This window comes from Dendrobates tinctorius, unplaced genomic scaffold, assembly GCF_039654945.1.
Source record: "Dendrobates tinctorius isolate UK_male_01 unplaced genomic scaffold, ASM3965494v1 ptg000060l, whole genome shotgun sequence".
NCBI lineage: Eukaryota > Metazoa > Chordata > Amphibia > Anura > Dendrobatidae > Dendrobates > Dendrobates tinctorius.
Genome location: NW_027361728.1, coordinates 59063960 through 59085646, shown reverse-complemented (window position 1 = coordinate 59085646; position 21687 = coordinate 59063960). Strand labels below are relative to the sequence as shown.

The window sequence follows — 21687 nt, the reverse complement described above, 5'->3', positions numbered from 1 at the left end:
GACGCCACCTCAGCAGCAGCAGCCACCTCAGCAGCAGCCGCCACCTCAGCAGCAGCCGCCACCACCTCAGCAGCAGCCGCCACCTCAGCAGCAGCAGCAACCACCTCAGCAGCAGCAACCACCTCAGCAGCAGCTGCCACCTCAGCAGCAGCCGCCACCTCAGCAGCAGCCGCCACCTCAGCAGCAGCCGCAACCTCTGCAGCAGCAGCCGCCACCTCAGCAGCAGCAGCCATACCAGCAGACGGGGGACCTACATTCCATATTTGCCCCTACTTCAAGGCGAAATCAATCAAGGCGGGCATTGGGCCAAAGTCGGTCCAGGCACACAAGCCTACGGCGACATGCCATTACAACTAATGTAACTGAACAGATTTCCTCTCCTACAAGTGTTCCAAGTTTAATTCCCTTAACTGGACTACCTTCCCCCACAAGTTTTGTTGCCCCTTCCCCTCAAACACCGTCTTCAACTGCAAGTGTTGCATATTCCCTGCACACCCCCAAATTGAAACCATCTGCCCCCAAACGCCGTAAAAAATAATTTTTAAATTTTTTTTTTGTGATAAAAAATAAATTTACATTTGTGGTTCACCATTAATAAGTTTCATTAATGTTGTTTGCGCCACTCACAAACACTGATGGGTAAATACATGTTAAAAACCAACCCAAGGGCTAGTATAGTCATATGTGAAATAACATGGACTAGTATAGTCATTCAAAGGCCTAGTGTAATAACTCTAGTTTTACAAAATAGAATCTGGTTTCATGAAAAACAAACTGTTGAAACTTGTCTAAAAAATAAGTTTCTTTCTAGTTTCACCAGTTTGTTTTTGGTGAAACAAGATGCTAGTTGTTAAAAATCGAGTTATTACAGTAGGCCTTGGTATGACTATACTAGGCCGTGGTATTTCACATATACTACTAGCCCCAAGGCCTAGTATACTCATATTTGAAATACCACGGCCTAGTATAGTCATTCCAAGGCCTAGTGTAATAACTCTAGTTTTACAAAATAGAATCTGGTTTCATGAAAAACAAACTGTTGAAACTTGTCTAAAAAATAAGTTTCTTTCTAGTTTCACCAGTTTGTTTTTGGTGAAACAAGATGCTAGTTGTTAAAAATCGAGTTATTACAGTAGGCCTTGGTATGACTATACTAGGCCGTGGTATTTCACATATACTACTAGCCCCAAGGCCTAGTATACTCATATTTGAAATACCACGGCCTAGTATAGTCATTCCAAGGCCTAGTGTAATAACTCTAGTTTTACCAAATAGAATCTGGTTTCATGAAAAACAAACTGTTGAAACTTGTCTAAAAAATAAGTTTCTTTCTAGTTTCACCAGTTTGTTTTTGTTGAAACAAGATGCTAGTTGTTAAAAATCGAGTTATTACAGTAGGCCTTGGTATGACTATACTAGGCCGTGGTATTTCACATATACTACTAGCCCCAAGGCCTAGTATACTCATATTTGAAATACCACGGCCTAGTATAGTCATTCCAAGGCCTAGTGTAATAACTCTAGTTTTACCAAATAGAATCTGGTTTCATGAAAAACAAACTGTTGAAACTTGTCTAAAAAATAAGTTTCTTTCTAGTTTCACCAGTTTGTTTTTGTTGAAACAAGATGCTAGTTGTTAAAAATCGAGTTATAACAGTAGGCCTTGGTATGACTATACTAGGCCGTGGTATTTCACATATTACTATACTACTAGCCCCAAGGCCTAGTATACTCATATTTGAAATACCACGGCCTAGTATAGTCAATTCAAAGGCCTAGTGTAATAACTTTTAATGGAGCAGATTACATTCATCCACTCAATGCTGACTTGTATTCCCCATGGACTTTCATTGGGGTTGGGTTTTGAGTGTTGTGTTTTGAGAAAATCACATACTTTGTTTTAAACTATTTGCACAATTTTATCTTGAAAAAAAATGGTTTCCTGATTCATGGCCTGCAGCTTTGCTCATTCCAATATATTTCACGCAGACTAGCAATGCTGCATTTTAACTCGTATGTGTATTTACCTGCCCAGGTGTGTGAACATAACAAAATTCAGTTATACATGGGAAGTTTTTTAATTAATCGGAGTTTAAAAAATATAGTGCACTCAGTAATGGTATCAAATAAGGATTTTTATTACCATAAACAACAACATTACACCATTTCATCTTGCCAGTGCACCCGTCCTACATCAGAAATAAAGTAGGCCGCAAATTTGTCCCTCATTTGGCCAACTTCAACGGATGACCTGAGAGTGTGCTGAGTGAATTCAGGCAATGGGTTAGGAGCATCATCGTCCAGTTCAAAGGTCGGGTGCTCTTTAGCCATCACAAAGTTATGTAGAACCACACAGGCCTTCACCACCTCATCGACTGTTTCAAGTTTAAGATTAATGGCCGTGCCCAGAATTCGCCATCTGGAAACAAGAATCCCAAAAGCACACTCGACAGTTCTTCTGGCCCTGGTCAGCCTGTAATTAAAAATTTTTTTGGTGTGGTCCAAGTCTCGGCTGGAGTAGGGTTTCAGTAAGTTTCCGCACATTTGAAAAGCCTCATCGCCAACCATTACAAAGGGCAGTGGCGGAGCTTCGGTGTGAGGAAGAGGCCGTGGCATAGGGAAATTAAATTGGTTGCCATACAACCTCCGGCCCATGTCTGAGTTTTTAAAAGCCTGCGAGTCATTACCACGGCCAAATGCTCCAATGTCCACTGCTACAAACATACATCCGGCATCCGCAATTGCAATGAGTACTATTGAAAAGTACTTTTTGTAATTATAGTACTCAGATCCCGTTCTTTGGGGTTTGATGATCCGTATGTGTTTCCCATCAACAGCTCCCAAACAGTTGGGAAAATTGCATACTGTCCAGAATTTGTCAGCAATTTCCATCCACTTTTCAGCGGTGGGCAGGGGCATAAATTCTGGGCAAAGAACATTCCAGAGAGCCCGGCAGGTGTCAGCAACAATTCCAGACAAGGTAGAGATTCCAATACGGTACTGGAAGTGTAGTGAGGATAGGGTTTCTCCAGTCGCCAGGAATCTGTGAACAGACAAAGAAGTAAAATTAATATTTATGTATATTATTTTTAAAAACTATAAAAAAAATATTAGTACATTCACGAAAACTAATTACCCAAGGTTTTGAATACTAAATTTACAAAAAAAAACATCAGACCACACCCCTTTGTTTTTAAAACATACCGTAATGTCACCAGTAGCCGTTCCTCAGGAGGAATCGCACGACGGAGCTGTGTGTCCTGTCTCCGGATGGATTGTTGGACACGAGCAAGCAAATCCATGAAACTTTCGTGGGACATCCGGATATAATCTGTAAATTTCTCCGGGTTTGACTGGAGCTCGCTGTAGAGGGTATGGTATGCCCCACGGCTCTCCCGGAGTTCAACAATCGGATGTATCCACATACGCCGCCGTCTTCGCTGCCTCTCTCTCTTCCTTTGTTCATGGCAAGCAACTGCATACGCCTGAGCCATCGCGATGTCCAAATCCAAGTTGAAGTGAAAACTCTTCCAGCGCAGATCCATGGTCACGAGAAGAATCAAGCAAATGTGAAGAATACTGTAGACAGGGTGTATATATATTAACATACCACACCCACAATGAAGTCCCATTGGTCTTGTGTGTTGTTGAATGGTTGTTTTTTCTTTTTTGTGGGGTTTTTCCAAAATCTGTAAAAAAACGCAAACGCACAAAAAACGCATACAAACGCGCAAAAACGCTGCGTTTTTTTCCTGCATGCGCATTAAAATGCTGGAAAAAAACGCAGCGTTTGTATGCATTTGTATGCGTTTTTTTAATGCGTTTTTTTGCGGGAAAAACGCGCTGCAAAAAAAAGCAAGTGTGAAACTAGCCTAAGCTCTATGTAAAAACAAGAAGTCTCTTTTCCTTGCATGAGTTATCACTGCAGAATTCCCATGCAGGCGGCAGGAGAGGAGCAGCTGGGTCAGGAGTTGAAGAGGGCGATGACTCATGCAGGCAATGAGATACTTCATGATTCTATAGAGCAGAGAAAAGAGAAAAACTAACATTGGTAGAAACTCAAAACGAGCAATTGTAAGTACACAGGGCTGTATAATATGATGATTGCAATAAATTAAGAAGATTCAAACCTTGATGGGAGGAGGAGTGCTTCTTTAAGGTGAGGCTGGTGGCCAGAAACGTCACACCTGACAATTACTTAATACTCACATGGGCAGTTCCTGCTATTTTACTATGTTCTCCAATTCTGCATAATTTTACTTTATTATTATGTTCATCAGCTTTACTGCAGTTGTATAAATTGCCACAAAAAGAGCATCTGAATGTTCACTGTTAGTTCACATGTACTCAGTAAGAAGCTGAATAAGCTCCATTGGGTGCCCAATGTGTATAATATATGGAACATTCTACAATAAAATTGTATGTACAGTGACATGTAAAAGTTTGGGCACCCCTGGTCAAAACTACTGTTATTGTGAACATTTAAGGAAGTTGAAGCTAAAATGATCTATAAAAGGTCTAAAGTTAAAGATGACACATTTCCTATGTCTTTAGGCGAGAAATGTTTATTTTTTTTTTTCATTTGAAAAATCACAAAAAGGAAAATGGGTCCGATACAAAAGTTTTGGCATCCTTAGAGATTTGTGTGCTCAGATAACTTTGACCAAGGTTTCAGACCTTAATTAGCCTGTTAGGGTTATGGCTTGTTCACGATCATCGTTAGGAAAGACCAAGTGATCAGGATTTCCCAGCTTTAAAAAACAGTATCCTCTAACCTTGTTCTAAAAAGGTGCAGCTATGGGATCTTCACATTGGAGTCACTGTCTCAGTATTGAGTCACAGTGGAGTTCAACTGAACTTGTATGGCGAGTACCAAGCCTGTGTGGTGTGGTTCTTTTCTTTCTAGAGCCTGTTTGGTGACCACAAACCCCCTATGGGTACATGCTGTTGAGTTTTAAACATTCTTCATGACATTTTATGGTGCATCTCTGTAGCATTTTTTCTAAAAACTTTTATAAACCTCATTGGCCTGGCTTTCTTTTATTTAAAAATCAGAGGTCTAGTTACATGTGATGCTAGTAGCATGGCCGTGACCACTATATCGACTTATTGGCCTCTACGTTGCATGACCATCTCTTCTAAGCTAATATGGGAATCACCACTAAGTGTTGTCTTGGCTTGGGACTAAAGACTCAATTCACTTAATGACTGCAGAATCATGACCGAGTAGGGCACACACGCTGTCATAGTTTCTCAGTATTCTGGTGTGAGTGGGCACACATGACCACTTGGCGATTGGCATTCTTGCGGCTACATGCCAAGTAGACTCATCCCGCTGCTCTGAATTTTCTAATATTGAGAGGAGCTGAATGCTTTTAGTTGCACGTGACCACAATTATACAAGTCACATACGTGCAGTCAAGTGGTTATGCTCTCACATCAGGAATACCAGGGAGTTGTGGCAGCGCTGTCCCGATTTAGTGACTTCAGACTTTTGTCCCAAGCCTTGATAAACCCTTTGATGGCTGGATAACCCCTCTTGGGGTCTTCAGAACTCGGGGTCTACTTGAGGCCCTTCTAATGTACCAACATTAGTAACATGCATTTATTGTCTGCCTTTAATCAAATGTGTTGCTTTAGAATTATAAACCAGTAAGGCTTATCTTTCACTATATAACACTATACATTATTACGTAGATCTCTTAGACCTAATGAGGCAGGTATATTCAAGGCAGAATGGCTGTGCTATCCAGATATTAACATGAGCATTATAGGAGTCCAGCTTAATTGCTCATTTTATTATCTGTGGGAAAAACTTTAAAAAGGATTATACATCTATTCTGACTGATTTGGGCAAGGGCAGATATTTATCATAACTTGTCAAATAATTGTGCTTGTACTTTTTATTTCTTTTAAAGAAAGTTGTAATTTTTGCAGGCAAGAAGTTTTTAAAGTTTTAATATTGCATAGTTTTGTTTGTTTATACCGATGTCTTCAATTTCATGTAATATTTATCTTATGGTTAACTGGTTTAGCATTTCCATACTGTAGGCGAAGATAAGCTTTAGATTAAAGCCAGAAAAAGGTACATTCTGCTGCAGTATTTTACACAAATGAAGAACATGTAGTCTCATATCGTTTTGTTGGCTTTTGAAGTTTAACTTTAAGATGGTTTATATGTGGAAGGCAATATATATATTTATGTAAAAAGATATAATATTTTCTGGAGCTTTTATAACATAAGACTTCTTGAACAACTCACGGACTCTGCAGTATTTCAAAGGCTTCTCAAGGCTAAAGGAAATTTGTTTTTCAAACATAATTTCACTGTTGTGTTCACCAGCTTTTCTTCATATCCAGTGCAGCCATTTTTTTTAAAGGCATAATTTTGGCGGAAGTACACAGCCCTTAACCTGTTTTTTTTTCTTTGTATGAAGGCCATATCATGAATCGCCCTGAACCATTCATCTACAGCCATAGCGGTACTTGCAAGGCTGTGCCATAAGTGACTGCAGTGACCTTTCCCTTTTACAAAGTGGTGGCTTTGCTAGAAGATCTCTGCCCTGGAGCTCTGCTCTCTGTTCTCAGGCTGTATGCTTGGCTATAAGGCAGGGGATTGAGTCTTACCAGATAGAAATTGGTGGCATATTCCAGTCATCTGCCGTAAATGTCATAATTGGGAACTTCATTTTAATAATAAATTTAGGGGAGCGTTATAATTTATACAGCCAGGTTTGAGGCTAAAGGCAGTTACTTGCAAAAAGGTCCTCCTAGTTGTGCCACCCAAAAATTGTATCTTTTAAAAGGGACTATTCTGGAGCTTCACCACAATCCTGTGCAGCATCAGTCTGAGTCCCGCAGAGAAAGCCTACTTTGAAGTGCCAGTTTAAGGCTATGCCCACACTATCAGTATTTGTTCAGGATTTTTTTCTCAGCATTTGTAAGCCAAAACCAGGTTAGGAACAATCAGAGGACAAAGAATAATAGAAACAAGTGCACCAATTCTGCATGTTTTACCCACTCCAGGTTTTGGCTTACAAATACTGATGTGAAATACTAACTAAATACTGATAGTGTGGCCATGGCCTAAGACTGTGTCTCAGATGACTAGTCTGATGCAAGTCCCCAGTGGCTTTTCCTTGCCCCGGTCCCCTAGACCGATAGGTGTCTCCATATGCACACACATAGGAAAATACCAGCCAGTCTAGAAGAGCGGGTTGGGGAGGACCTGGCTGGGACGTTCCTTGGACCCATCTGAGATGCGTAATGCACAGCCAGATTTTCAAAGTAAGTTTTCTCTGAAACGCCGCAGCAATTCAGATTAAGACATACACAGCGGCAGTAAAGCAGACATTGTCTGATGCATGCAACCGATGGTTTGGACTGGATAAAGCTCCTGTCGGATACCTAAACTATAGGAATGAAAAAAGAATTTTAGACAGATGAAAAATTAAAAAAAAAAAAAATAACACGTCAATAGCTCATATTTTACAGAATTTCCTTACCTGTTTTATATAGAGGGATCTTTAGTTAATAAAAACACTGCAGTTGAAAAAAAGGACAATGGTAGCAATTCTGCAAGTTTAAGATCTGAAATTTGTGTATATATTTTCCAAAAATTCTAATTGATTACAAAATTATTCACATTTTTTTTTACATGGTTATTGAAAATAAGCGCTGTTCTTTATTAACTCGTATTAACGATTTTCAACAACGTGTTACATTTCAGCAAGTAATATTATTGAAGGGTTTATCCAAAATAATTTCCAGCAAATAATGGTCTGTGGGTAATGCAGTGTTTTTTTTATTGGTTGATTTCTTGTTTAACAGAGGGTGCATACCGTAATTTTTTTTTTTATGTTTATTTAGCAGAGTTTAATTTTAAAAAGTTTAGGTAAATATAATGTAATTGAATAATGTAGATACGTGGTTGCTATATTTTACCCCTATTCTGTTGAATTTCTTGATTTTTTTAACAGATATGCCGTATACTAGTGAGAGAGGCGTGCAGTAATTTACATTAGATAGAAGTAAGAGCATCCTAACAATTAAATGTAATAGTGGCAGCATAGGTTGGGGCTAAAACATGGGGAGGTTGCCTAATAGTGAATGTCTTTTCAAATATTGGATATTGCATAGAAATTAGGAGGGATATGTTCTTTTATAGATGTTTTGGTCTAGCTCAGTGCGGTGTCTTCTGTATAAAACGCTATGCCTTTGATTAGTACCATAATGTATGGTAAACATGCTTTTTGTCTTTGTTTTTAGTCTCCTGCTGAACAGGCCAAAGCAACGCTGCAGATGGTTCTCCAAGCTGCTGGTGAGTGATGGTAGATGAAGGTTTACATTTGTGAGCCTGAAATAATTACCGAGCCGAAACTTCATTCTGTAGCACACCTCATTATAAGGCTGCATTATGCACTGGCACTGCTGCAAAGTCTATTTGTATCATTATTTTAAAAAGAAAAGAAACTCGTTTGCAAGAACAATGGCAGCAGAAAGTAAGAATTATTTGCATTCTTTTTGGTATAGCAATCATATGGGCTGAAATACATACAAAAGTCGCAGATAATTAGCTGATCATTTTCACAACTTGAAAGACTTGAGGTAACTTGCGTAAGTTGGATGTTGGAAACTAGACCCTTTTCATTATTAATTTCTATTGTATGTAGCAGGTCGGACCTGAGGTGGGGTAATGTAGGAATGGTTTTGCTGATATATACGGTATATACCTTATATATATTTTTTTTGTAAAGACTGGAGTAAGCCTCAATAAAAGTACTGAAAATGAATTAAGCAAAGAGATTGGTAAGACATCCCAGCAGTGTCAGACTTGGGTTGCCAAGGGCCCACCAGTTACCAACTCCAGAGTCCCACTTTTCAGCTACATGCAAATATGACATTATTCTCAATCACAAATTTATGTAACGATGAACAGGGTGACTAAGATGCTGCCTTTGTCTGTACATAGCGATTCAACTATATTGTGCGAAGTGCTGCTCATATTAGAGGGTGATGGCCTACTCACACAAGGGCCCGCCGGTGGATTCTCCTGTTCTCCTGTGGGCCAGTCCAAGCCTGCATCCCACTAACCTATAGAAGCCATGTGGCTGTTCTGAACAGGACTGTAGCTCAAGGGGGACAGACAGAACACTTAAACCTGAGCCCTGGTACCGGAAGGGGCTCAAAAGCCCCTCTGTCACATATGTGTTATTCATAATTAATCTATCATATTAAAAATTTTATCCACTACTAGGTTAATCCCTTCTCAATCTGAATGTTTGCTCCCATTAAAATCAAAGCACTTATACTCTCGTCCGATACTGTTCCAGCGCTTTCCGTACTCTGGTTCCCGGGGCTCACGGGAGGTTGTTATGTCATGTGAGCTCTTTGCCCAATCAGCGCTGGCGTCACTGTCCCCTCCTTTGGATGTATAAGTAATCAAGAGGAAGGGAGTGGCCATCCACAGCTCTGACTTCCATTAACCTTTTTTTTTTTAACTGCTTTATATTGTCAAATGAGTACTTTCATGGTCAGTGTATCAATAGATTGATGACTTATACATACATGCAGTACCAAAAATTGATAGTTGAATTTTCATCCAGTCATAAAATAAATGTAAGGCATTTTGGCTTAATCAAGTACTTACAAGAGATCAAAAAAAAAAAAAAAATCTAATTGATAATTTCTACTATTACCTCTACACTCGCACTCTAGTCTCTTCCGCCATTCTCTTCCTTCATACCGTAGAACATTAGTTTATTATACTTGAATATACCAATTTTATTATATTTTTTTTAATCGCTGTTAAAGGGAGATTGTGTAGTGGTAGCTCTAAAAAATATTCCCATCTTTTCCAATAAAGTTTCCAAATAGCGTTATATTTCTCAGTTTCAAATATATGCATTATTCTCCATATCTTTAATATGCTTTTGAAGCGTATAATTATAAAGTAGATGTGACAGCCCGGCCCTCAAAAAGAACAATTTGTTTATTGTTCACATAGCTGTCACCCCTCATTTCTCTAATTTAACACCTTGAAATGTATTAAAAATACAATGAGATATATATCATTTTGGCCTCAGTGCTTTGGATTTTAAGCAATGTTTTAAAATATTGTGATACCTTAATGCATAAAAAAAAGAATCTGAAAGAATCTGAAGTTAAGACTGTGCATTTGTTTAGCAAGGTTTTATACTGCGTGCGTACACATATATGAATGTATATATTCTGCACATTATAATTATTCATTTCAGTGGTTCTGCACCTGTCAAGAGGTGGGATATTTTAGTTTACATTTGATGTTTGTGCGTTGGAAGCAGATAAAATGGACAAGTGTGAGGATCTGAGCGAATTTGACAAAGACCTAATTGTGATGGCCAGACAAATGGGTCAGGGCATTGACAAACAGCAGGTGGTGTGTGGTCTTCCTGTAATGCAGTGGTTAGCATTTACCCAACATGGTCCTAAGAGGTACAACTGTTGAACCAATGGTTGGGTCATAGAGGCCCAGGCCTTACGTATCTCCATGGGGAGCAACAGAGATAGTCCATCGTTATCTAATTCAACACAAAAGCTGTAGCCAAAAATGTTCAAAAGTTAGAAAGAACACATCGGATTGCAGTTTGCTGTACATGGGACTGCCTGGCTGCTGCGCAGTTAGTGTATACTCATGCTGAATACTGGTCCATGCCCAAAAAGCACATAGAGTGGGCATGTGACCACCAAGTAATCAAGACTTTTTACAATCCATGTAGATGGTTTTTATAACACTAGTGGAGCAGGTCACTGTTTCTCCAAGTATTAAAGGCTGGTGGCAAATTAAGGTAGCAATGAAGCCAGTAGAGATGGCTAAATTCTAAATGTGCTCTATGTTGCTTACCTCTTCATTGAATATAACATGCGTTCCCTTCATGTGTCTATACATTCATGGAAATCCCTTGGGGAAAAGGAGAGAAATGTGGCACTATCTAAGTGTAGTAAATTGGTGTAATCAATCAGGTGAGAGACAGGATGTGTGCTCACCTGAATGGGTTGTGCTAACTGAGGCGCAACACTAGGAGTAATTTGCCCAAGATGCACTTAGGAAGTCCCTCCTATGGAATTATAGCAGTTCCTGGTAGCAGTGAGAGACCCAGGTGTTTGGCGCTCCCACAGTAGGGACATGGTAAAAAGTGGAGTGTTGACAAAAATGTATCCACAGTTAAATTGTTTTTTTAATAAAAAATAACAGAGATGAAAACACAACGCGTTTCGGTTTCTAGCAGCCTCTCTCAGGTGCCTGGAAATCTAGACTCATTTATACACTTCCTCAGCTGGAATAAATGGAGGTATTGATTAACAAGTAGGATTAAATTATGCTCGATTACATTGAAGAGGCAACATCTTAAACAACCTTATCATTTTTCTCAAAGGATTACTAAACTGTTTGCAGTATGGCATGGAGCATTAGTCTGTCATTGGCAGACACATATCACCTACAGTAGCATTAGAAGTATTTCCATATTAATGCCAGAACCTGAGCTTTTCCAGCATCACATTGGCCTGATCATCACACTGCTTCTGCTGTCTTGTCTTATTCCCTTAGTGCAGAGTTTCTGTCATGGTTAGGACATGGTTAATGTCCTGTTCTCACGGGGTTAACGTTTGCCGGCCTCTCTTTGGATCTGGGAGGGGTATTTATACTCACTCCAGACTAGGATTCCCTGTCAGCTATACTGTTATTCTGGCTGTGTGTCTGACCCCCCTAGTGTGCGTGGATACTACATTGCTTGTTTGCTTCCCGTGTATGACCCAGTCTGTCCCCTCACTCTGAACTCCGTCTCTCGTTTTGGTACTATTGTCTTCTCCAGTTCTGACCTCCTGGCTTGGCTATGGTTACTCCATTACAGTTTGTCCCTATTGTACCATCCATTGCCCGTTCTGGTTTTCTTTGGTACTGTCCTGCTATCTCGTGCTTTGACCCCGGCTTGATCTGGTTTCTGTCTTTGTCTATGCCCCTTGGTAACTTGTCCCGTAGTTACCTTTCTAGGAGTTTCCCTGCAGCTCCTAGCTCTGTGGAACTTAGGTCACGCCCCCAGCAGTCACGTGCTTCAGGTCCTGCTAGTCTGATGGATGCATCGTCATCGCTGCTGTCCCGCTCCACAGGTATCTTTGAGCACTGTGTTTATACTCAGGACACGCGCACTGGCTCAATGAGCAAGTGCAGTGCGTTGTTCCTGACAGTTCCCGAACTCCAGTCCTCAAGAGCCACCAGCAGGTCACGTTTTCAGGATTTCCTTTGTCTTGCCCAGGTGACAATTGATAATTGCAGTACATGCACGGGCAATAATTCCATCACCTGTGCAATCCATTCCATTTCTAAACACTCTTTTTTGGTGATTCCATTGTATCACCATTCACACTGCACCCACACACACAAATACCATTTGAAAGGTAAACTTGCTCCCTTCTGCAAGAAAATAGCCAAACAAACCACACATCCATGATTTGATCACAAAATACAGTTTAAACATTAATTTTCATAAACCTGCAGTAAGGAAAAATGACCTGCAGGTGGCACCACAGTACCCCAAAGCACACTAAAGTACTGCTTTTTCGCTCATTACTTCGCCCCACACACACTCATGATACACCATTTGAAAGGTAAACTTGCTTACTTCAGCAAGAAAAAAAAGCCAAACAAGCCATACAGTCACAATGTTATCACTAAATACAGTTTAAACATTCATTTTCATAAACCTGCAGAAAGACACAATAACCTGCAGGTGGCACCTCAACCGGAAAACCTTTTTTGGCCTCTACTTATCAAAACAATTTATTGTATTACCAGTCTACATATATAAATACCTGTCTGTGTTCATCATCTCATGAAATACATTTACATTTGACCAGCTTTCTTTTGCTGAAATTGCCTGCGGCCCCGATGACCAATGTGCGAAAATTTCGCATGGGCCAAGCTAGTACTAAGGAAATCCTGAAAACATGATCTGTTGGTGTCTTTTGAGGACACTGAGTTAGTGCATCCTGGTGGCAGTTCTTGCCCAGGTAAGTGACAGTAGACCTTCTGTGGGATAGGGCCACACAGCTATGATGATCGCCCAACCTCTCACATCACATAGTGACCCTTTAATTTAGTACTATACTTAATACAATTGCCCATCCATGTTTATCCAAGGTAGTTTTGGGCAAATATCTCACATTTTTGTATTTCCTAATTAATTGCATCATTAGAATGAAAAAAAAGCTATAAAAAGGGTCAATGCAAGAGTTTAATGGAACTAAAACTATGATGACATTGGATAACAGAAGTGTGGCTGCCATGTTTTCCCATGACCTTGTATGCAGACTGACACTTCTGTGCATGTGAGCTAACATGGCTTAATTGGGGATTCACAGTAGCCTCCAGTTCATTTAAGAGTAGTCAAAGGCTCAGCCACAAAATGCTGCACGTTTACTCAGATCTCTGAATATTTTTCTACAAGAATAGCTTTTTCTGCTCAGGCTAACAATATCACAGCTACTTCCCATGTTTGAGCAGATGTTAAGCAAGCCGTGGCTGAATGGTAATTTTGAGAGGGTGGCATGCTTTAAGCCCATCTGAAGTGGACTGGTTTCCCTGCCCGGCTTATAATGCTGCATCCCTGGGGGAAATTGTCTGCTAAACCTCTTTATTTCATTCTCTCTATATGGACTCTCTCAAGTCAGTATAAAGCAGATCATCCCTCGACTAAATCTCTTCAGCCTTTGTTATTGGGCTCTGTAGACCTGTAATTAGGCCTCCTGGCAGGCCTTGCAGGCCAGTTAATGGTCATATGGAGATTCTATGAGGCAGACTGGCTTTGAATAAATCCATGGTAGGGATAGGTTTATGGGTCACTTCCTACCTGGACCAAGCTTTGTCTCTGTGCCCTACGGGCTGACAGGGAGCAGGTTCCCTTGACCATGGACAGCTCAGTTTGCTTCCCAAGCCCTACCCTGCTAATCTCCAGTGTAAACAGAGGATTTAGCTGAGCTTCTGTCACTTGCCAATCCACTTGGGTGTTAGTAAAGCTGTTCATGAGACTTCATTATAGAACAGTACAGAGTCTGTGCTCACGGCCATTCACAGGAGAATAATGGCATGTCGTACAGTAGCGTAGTACCATCGTATTACTACATTATAGATTATTGTGTTACTGGGTAATAAAATGAAAAACTCTTGTTTTCTTATGGAATATCTATACTTTTGTTATTTATAAGAAAAGAAGAATAAAGTTTTTGGAGCAATGTGTCTACTTTAGCCTTACTGCTTGTTTCTCTCCGGTGTAATATTTGCCCAGGAGCAATGATCGAATTTTTGTGTTGTGTTTTATCCTTGATATAATTTCTAGAACACTGAATCCTCAGCACACGCGCAAAGTCCTGGTTTAATGGGAATAATGTACTTGGACCTGATAACAACAAAGTATTCAAATGTATTCGACTAACTAACATATAAAGGAAAAGAGACCGCTTACTACAGAATGAAAATGGATGATGACAGATGTGTCTGGAAGGACCACATACGTAGAGTCTCTGATTTAAGTCTGCTGGAACTAATAGGATCATTGGTTTACTTTCTTGCATGCCATTTTTTTTGTCTAAGGACGGCTCAGTTAAGCAGGTTATTTTGTCTCCAGATATGCAAAATGATCAAGTCAGCAGCTGGTACTGAATATGAAATGGAGACTGACAGCCGAACACTGACCAGCTTTGTGTATTCCTGTGACACTTTTCAGTTGTACAGTACAAAAGGTTTAGACATGCAGAACTGATTTATGTGCAAAAGAATCATCTGGGCAACGTCAAGATATCATACCTTTCAAAGTCTATCTTTACCATATTCTTAACTGTAGGTAACATCCCCTGGATGCCAGGAATGACCCGCAGTTCTAGCGTAACGGCTTTTCATAGATGATGGGCCTAGTAATACATAAGCTTGGATAGGAATATAGTGTGTATGTAAGTGTAGAACAGGAAAATGTAGACAGACTGTCACTCAAGCTTTACTTCATTTTTGGTGCAATATTTTAAGCCAGTTGCTCAAAAAACTAAGTGGGTATTTCTAAAATCAAGATAATGGCTCATTATTATCCCTGTATGTAAAATATGAAAGTTTGCAAATATAATTAATTTTCTATAAGGAATTAATGACCACTCAACATAACCCATGATATCGCGGAGGTGATACCTCATTGCTGCGGCACGGGTTTTCCAGTAGTTTTCTTTGCAGGATGTGCATACACGCCCTTGGTGACTGCTTCTCTGCATTTTGCGCTTCTGTGAACTGTTGTTCCCCTGTCTCTGATGGACAAGGCATCATCACAGTCCTATTTACTCAGCAGAAAACAGAGTCCCAACAAAGGAACCTGATTCCCAAGCACGTTTAATAAATGACCTGGGGAGTCTAATTTCTGCATAAAGCATTTCTTTTTCAGAATTTATAAAAGTAATGTTCTTAGGAAAAAAAAAGAAAATATTAGATTTTGGGACAACCCTTGTAGGCAGCTACAGTAATTTCTATACTAATATCTGTATTAAAAAGTTCAGATGGAGTACATCTACAGTGTTTCCCTTGATCTTTTTGTGTTTTTTACTTTTTTTTTCTTATTTTTTAAAACTTAAAAAAACAACTCTTTCCTGTATTTAATGGTTCCCTTAGGTGACTCTAAGCTGTGATCTTCCAATCACTAGCAGTGCTTTGCAACAGAAATCACGATTTTTTATGAATGCTGGCCACAAACCCTCATTCACAGGAGGAACATAATCACAGGCACGCAGGTCATCAGCAGATCCCCAACTATCATGACAACTCATTGACGCCCCACCATCAAGTCAGGGGTATGCTGATGAGAGCATGGAATGACCAGCGCCCCTGTTGACGCTTGTTAAAACCTGCTGTCAGTGATTGACAACAGGATTTAGCAGGTTAACAGCCGCGAGTGGAGTAAACCTCCACCTACAGCTGTTAAATGCACATGATAGCTGATAAAATCAGCCATCGTATGTCAGGAAAGATGTGGCTCGGCCTGTGAGTCAGAGACAAGGCTAAGAGGTTAAATGGAATCTACCTTTTCTTCATCCTCTTCCACCATTTCACCCACATTATTATTTTTTTTTTATCAAATGAAAAAGTGTATGTCAGATCTCAACTAAATAGTTTTACAGTAATAAAACACTTATTTAAATAAAAAAAAAAAATCGTCTACACCTCTCCTCCTTGACTGTTTTGTTGAAGAAAGGGATTCCATGCTGGTCTGACATAGTCCACTCCCAAATAGAGGAACTCTGCAAAAATATAGAGAGTGAAAAAGCCTTTTAAAGTTACTTTCGGTAAGTAAACATACCAGGTTTTGTTTCTATTTTTGTTTGTTTTTGTCCTGTCTTGTATTATTTCTATATAGCTGCATGTTGGGTCCCTATACTATTTTCTAGTGGACGCCAGATACTCCATTTCGACCAAGCCAATAATTAACAGTTGGATGTGTCCTTACAGACACTGAAAAGAAGGTTCTATTAAAAACTAGAGTGATGTTGCCCAGTTGGCAATTTATTCATACACGTCCTGGAGAAATAACTGAGGAACTTCACAACTCAAATGCTCCATAATTGGTAATGTATCTGTAGATCCAGCAGGTGTTCTTTAAGTAAGGAGTACATGGGGAAGACCGGTAATGGAATAGCATTGTCTGTCCACCTGTCCAAAACAAACAGCATTAAATATGCCCCTTTCAAGTGACCTAAAGAATTTTGTTACTGTTCTTTTCATTAACCATTAGTGTATATTAACACCTTCGTGACTTTAGACGTATCCATACATCCTATATTTAATGCAGCATCACAACCACTGTTGCAGTGATTGCATTAAGGTTCCTGCTGAATCTTACAGCAGGGCACCAGGAGACGTCACCAGTGGTGGCACCGCCCCCTTGCAACTACGATCACTGTGATTGGCTGTACAATTCTGAACAGCCAATCACAGCGTTTTCAATGTTTCATGCAATGGAATTGCCTGAAACACTGATGTCCAGCCTATGATCGGTGCTGTAGCAGCATAGGCTAGAGCCTAGCAACGACAGTGTCATCAGGCACAGCTTTGATTGTTGCGATTGGACGATTACGTGCTTGCTGTTTTCTAAAACTTTTTTTTGTCCCAATCTGTTCTCCCCAATTTTGCACCACCACCTTATGCCCTGCAGCTGCTGAGCGCTGATCAGTGACACAAATCACTGATCGGCACTTGTGCTCGCGGTTTTCCATAACTTTTTCTTTTCCCTATCTATTCCCCCCCCCCCTTTGCACCACCTCTGTGTGTGCCTCCTACATCCGCCGAGCTGCTGATCAGACGCACATCACTGATCGGCACTCGTGCTCGCTTTTGACAAGGACTTTTTTTTAATCGCCTTTTTGCACCACATCCATGCGTGCGTCCTACAGCCTTCGAGTCAGTGACATACATCACCGATCGACCGGTTGTTGTTTTTTTTTCTTGTGTGAAAAAAAGAATAAATAAAAAAATAATTTAGATGAGTTGATAGGACTAGAATAGGGATAGTAAAAATATACTCTAGTAATTGGCGACTACTACAGTATTTTCTACTTTTCTCCTTCCCTGCCGAGCATCCAAACAGTAGATTTCTCCCTCATATAGGGTATCTGCGTGCTCAGCAGAAATTGCACAACAAATTTTGGCATCCATTTTTTCCTGCTACCCTTGTGAAAAGAGAAAAAAAGTTTGGTCTAAAGTAAATTTTTGGTGAAAAAAGTTAAATGTTCATTTTTTCCCTTCCACATTGCTTCAGCTTCTGTGAAGCAACTGAAAGGTTACTAAACTTCTTGAATGTGGTTTTGAGCACATTTTACATTTTTTTGTCAAATTTCCAATGTTTTTCAGAAATAAACGCAAGTCATATCGAACAAATTTTAGCACTATCATTAAGTACAATACGTCACAAAAAAACAGATGGATCCGTTGAAGCATTCTAGAGTTATTACCACAAAGTGACACAGGTGAAAATAGGCTTGGGAGTGAAGAGGTTAAATTGTAATTTTAAGTGTGTGTATATACTGCTCTGGCAAAAATTAATAGACCTCTGCACAGTTTTATAAAAATCAGCTTCTCTACATGTCTGACAGCCATTCCATTCCACTGTCAGTTGCATTCCAACCAGAGTACACCTCATTATACTTAATGTGCTTCTGATTATGTGATCACCTTAACCAAATCTTATTTAACGAAGGAAAGTATAAAAAAAAACCCTGCTGTGGTGTTCACAATCTTCTTGCAATAGGACAAGCTGTATGGCAAAACAAGTGCTAGTAATATCCCAAAAGTAATAGGAATGAAAAAATTACTTTTAACCATGCCAAAGGAGTTGAAAAGAAGTTCTCAATTCTGGCTTTACTAGCTGAGGGATACATTGAGCATCATTGCCTCCATCCTTAAAGTTTCTAAGACGGTGGTCCATTACAACAAGGTCAAGCAACAGACATTAGGGACAACAAAGCTACAGACCGACAGAGGGCGAAAACGACTCTTCACTGACCATGATGACCGTCATCTTATTCGACTATCACTCAGCAATCGCAGAATGACATCAAGTGACCTACAAAAGGAATGGCAGCTGGGGTGAAGTGCACGGCAAGAACAGTTCGTAACAGGCACTTAGAGGCAGGGCTCAAGTCATGTAAAGATAGAAAAAAGCCTTTCATCAATGAGAAGCAAAGGAGAGCCACGCTGAAGTTTGCAAAAGACCATAAGGATTGGACCATAGAGGACTGGCGTTAGGTAAACTTCTCTGGTGAGTCTAATTTTCAGCTTTGCCCAACACCTGGTCGTCTAATGGTTAGATGGAGACCTGGAGAGGCGTACAAGCCAAAGAGTCTTGCACCAACTGTGAAATTTGGTGGAGGATCGATGATGATCTGGGGATGCTTCAGCAAGGCTGTAATTGGGCAGGTTAATCTTTGCGAAGGACGTATGAATCAAGCCGCATACAAGGTTATCCTGGAAAAACATTTGATTCCTTCTGCTCAGGCAATGTTCCCCAACTCTGAGGACTGTTTTTTCCAGCAGGACAATGCGCCATGCCACACAGCAAGGTCAATCAATGTATGGATGAAGGACCACCACATTATATCCCTGTCATCACCAGCCCAATCTCCAGACCGGAACCCCATTGAAAACCTCTGGAATGTAATCAAGAGGAAGATGGATAGTCACAAGCCATCAAACAAAGAAGAACTGCTTAAATTTTTGTACCAGGAGTGGCATAAGGTCACCAAAAAGCAGTGTGGAAGACTGGTGGAAAGCATGCCAAGACGCATGAAAGCTGTGATTAAAAATCATGGTTATTCCACAAAATATTGATTTTTGATCTCTTCCTGAGTTACTTTGCACTGACGAGAGCCAACAGCTCGAAACACCGTGTCTGCAAATTGAGATTCTGATTTGGCTTGTATCCTAAGTCATACTACAAGACTCGTTAAAGGGTTGATTGTGACTTGTAGGATCGCTACTACCAATAGGTGGCGCTGTAGAGTAAAAGTCCTCTTTCTTTCTGAAGAGGCAATTTGCATATTATTTTCCCAGAGGAGCATTGCACGGCGAATAAGTCTCCTTACCTTGACAAGCCACAGCTGGCATGTCACTCTCCGCAAGGAGAAACCTTACTTCTTAGACCCTAGTCCAGAGCCTCTCACCTTGCCAAATCAGATCTCATACTTTGCACTGACGAGAGCCAACAGCTCGAAACACCGTGTCTGCAAATTGAGATTCTGATTTGGCTTGTATCCTAAGTCATACTACAAGACTCGTTAAAGGGTTGATTGTGACTTGTAGGATCGCTACTACCAATAGGTGGCGCTGTAGAGTAAAAGTCCTCTTTCTTTCTGAAGAGGCAATTTGCATATTCCTGAGTTAAAACATTAGTATTTTTTCTAAATGATTATGAACTTGTTTTCTTAGCATTATTTGAGGTCTGCAGGCACTGCATTTTTTTGTTCTTTTGACCATTTCTCTTTTTTTGAAAATAAATATAAAGTTTAATGCTTGGAAGTTCAAAGACATGTCAGTAGTTTATAGAATAAAAGAGCAATTTACATTTTACTCAAAAATATACCTATAAAGAGAAAAATCAGACAAACTGAAAATTTTGCAGTGGTCTCTTAATTTTTGTCAGAGCTGTATATGTATGTGTGTGTGTGTGTGTGTGTGTGTGTGTGTGTGTGTGTGTGTGTGTGTGTGTATATATACTATGCCCGGGCATAGTAACTAACTGTGGTTAGTTCTAACAAATTATAATGATTATTCTCCATCCCATAATCCAGTGCCCCTATACCCATCATACATATCCTCCATCCCATAGTCCCGTGCCCATATACCCATCCCACATCCTCCATCCCATAGTTCCGTGCCCATATACCAATTATGACGACATCTTCGCCATGGCAACCATTCTGGCATCGTCGCCATGGCAACCTATTATGACACCATCGTCACCATGGTAACCATTATGACATGACCATCACCATTGCAACCTATTATGGCCTCAGCGTCGCCATGGCAACCATTATGACATCATAATGTGGGGCGGGGCTTGATACCGTGTGTGTGTGTGTATATGTATATATATATATGTATATATATATATATATATATATATATATATATTAGCTGAAAAGCCCGGTGCTGCCCGGGCATAGTAACTAACTGTGGTTAGTTATAACAAATAATTATCCTCCGTCCCATAGTCCTGTGCCCATATACCCATCATACATATCCTCCATCCCATAGTCGAGTGCCCATATACCCATCACACATCCTCCATCCCATAGTCCCATGCCCATATACCCATCACACATCCTCCATCCCATAGTCCCATGCCCATATACCCATCATACATATTCGTCATCCCATAGGCCCGTGCCCATATACCCATCATACATATCCTTCATCCCATAGTCCCGTGCCCATATACCCATCATACATATCCACCATCCCATAGTCCCGTGCCCATATACCCATCATACATATCCTCCATCCCATAGTCCATTGCCCATATACCCATCACACATCCTCCATCCCATAGTCCCGTGCCCATATACCCATCATACATATCCTCCATCCTATAGTCCAGTGCCCATATACCCATTACACATCCTCCATCCCATAGTCAACCATTATGACATCATAATGAGTGGCGGGGCTTGCAAACTATGATGACATCAGCGTCGCCATGGCAACCATTATGACATCATAATGAGGGGCGGGGCTTGACACACACACATTTTCCCCATTATGTAGATAGGGGCAAAATTGTTTGGTGAATTGGAACGCGCGGGGTTAAAATTTTGCCTCACAACATAGCCTAGGACACTCTCGGGGTCCAGACGTGTGACTGTGCCAAATTTTGTGGCTGTAGCTGCGACGGTGCGGATGCCAATCCCGGACATATACACATTACTACATACACACATACAGCCATACACACACTTGAGCTTTATATATTAGATATATAATATTTCAGTTCTTCACTGCAAAAAGTGAAACTCATATAGAGTCATTACAAACAGAGTGATCTGTTTCAAGAGTTTCTGTTAATGTTGATGATTATGACTTACAGCCAATGAAAATCCAAAAGTCATAAACTCAGTAACGTAGAATAA

The 21687-nt window shown here is 40.3% G+C and overlaps 1 protein-coding gene across 2 annotated transcripts in view; it reads left to right on the top strand.

Annotated features, from left to right (window-relative positions):
- RSRC1 (arginine and serine rich coiled-coil 1) overlaps positions 1–21687 on the top strand; it is a 505347-nt gene that overhangs the window by 239529 nt on the left and 244131 nt on the right. For both annotated transcript variants that reach the window (XM_073578989.1, XM_073578990.1), the window contains one exon: positions 8269–8320. In XM_073578989.1, the coding sequence (XP_073435090.1) occupies positions 8269–8320 (52 nt within the window). The remainder of the gene's footprint in view (positions 1–8268; positions 8321–21687) is intronic.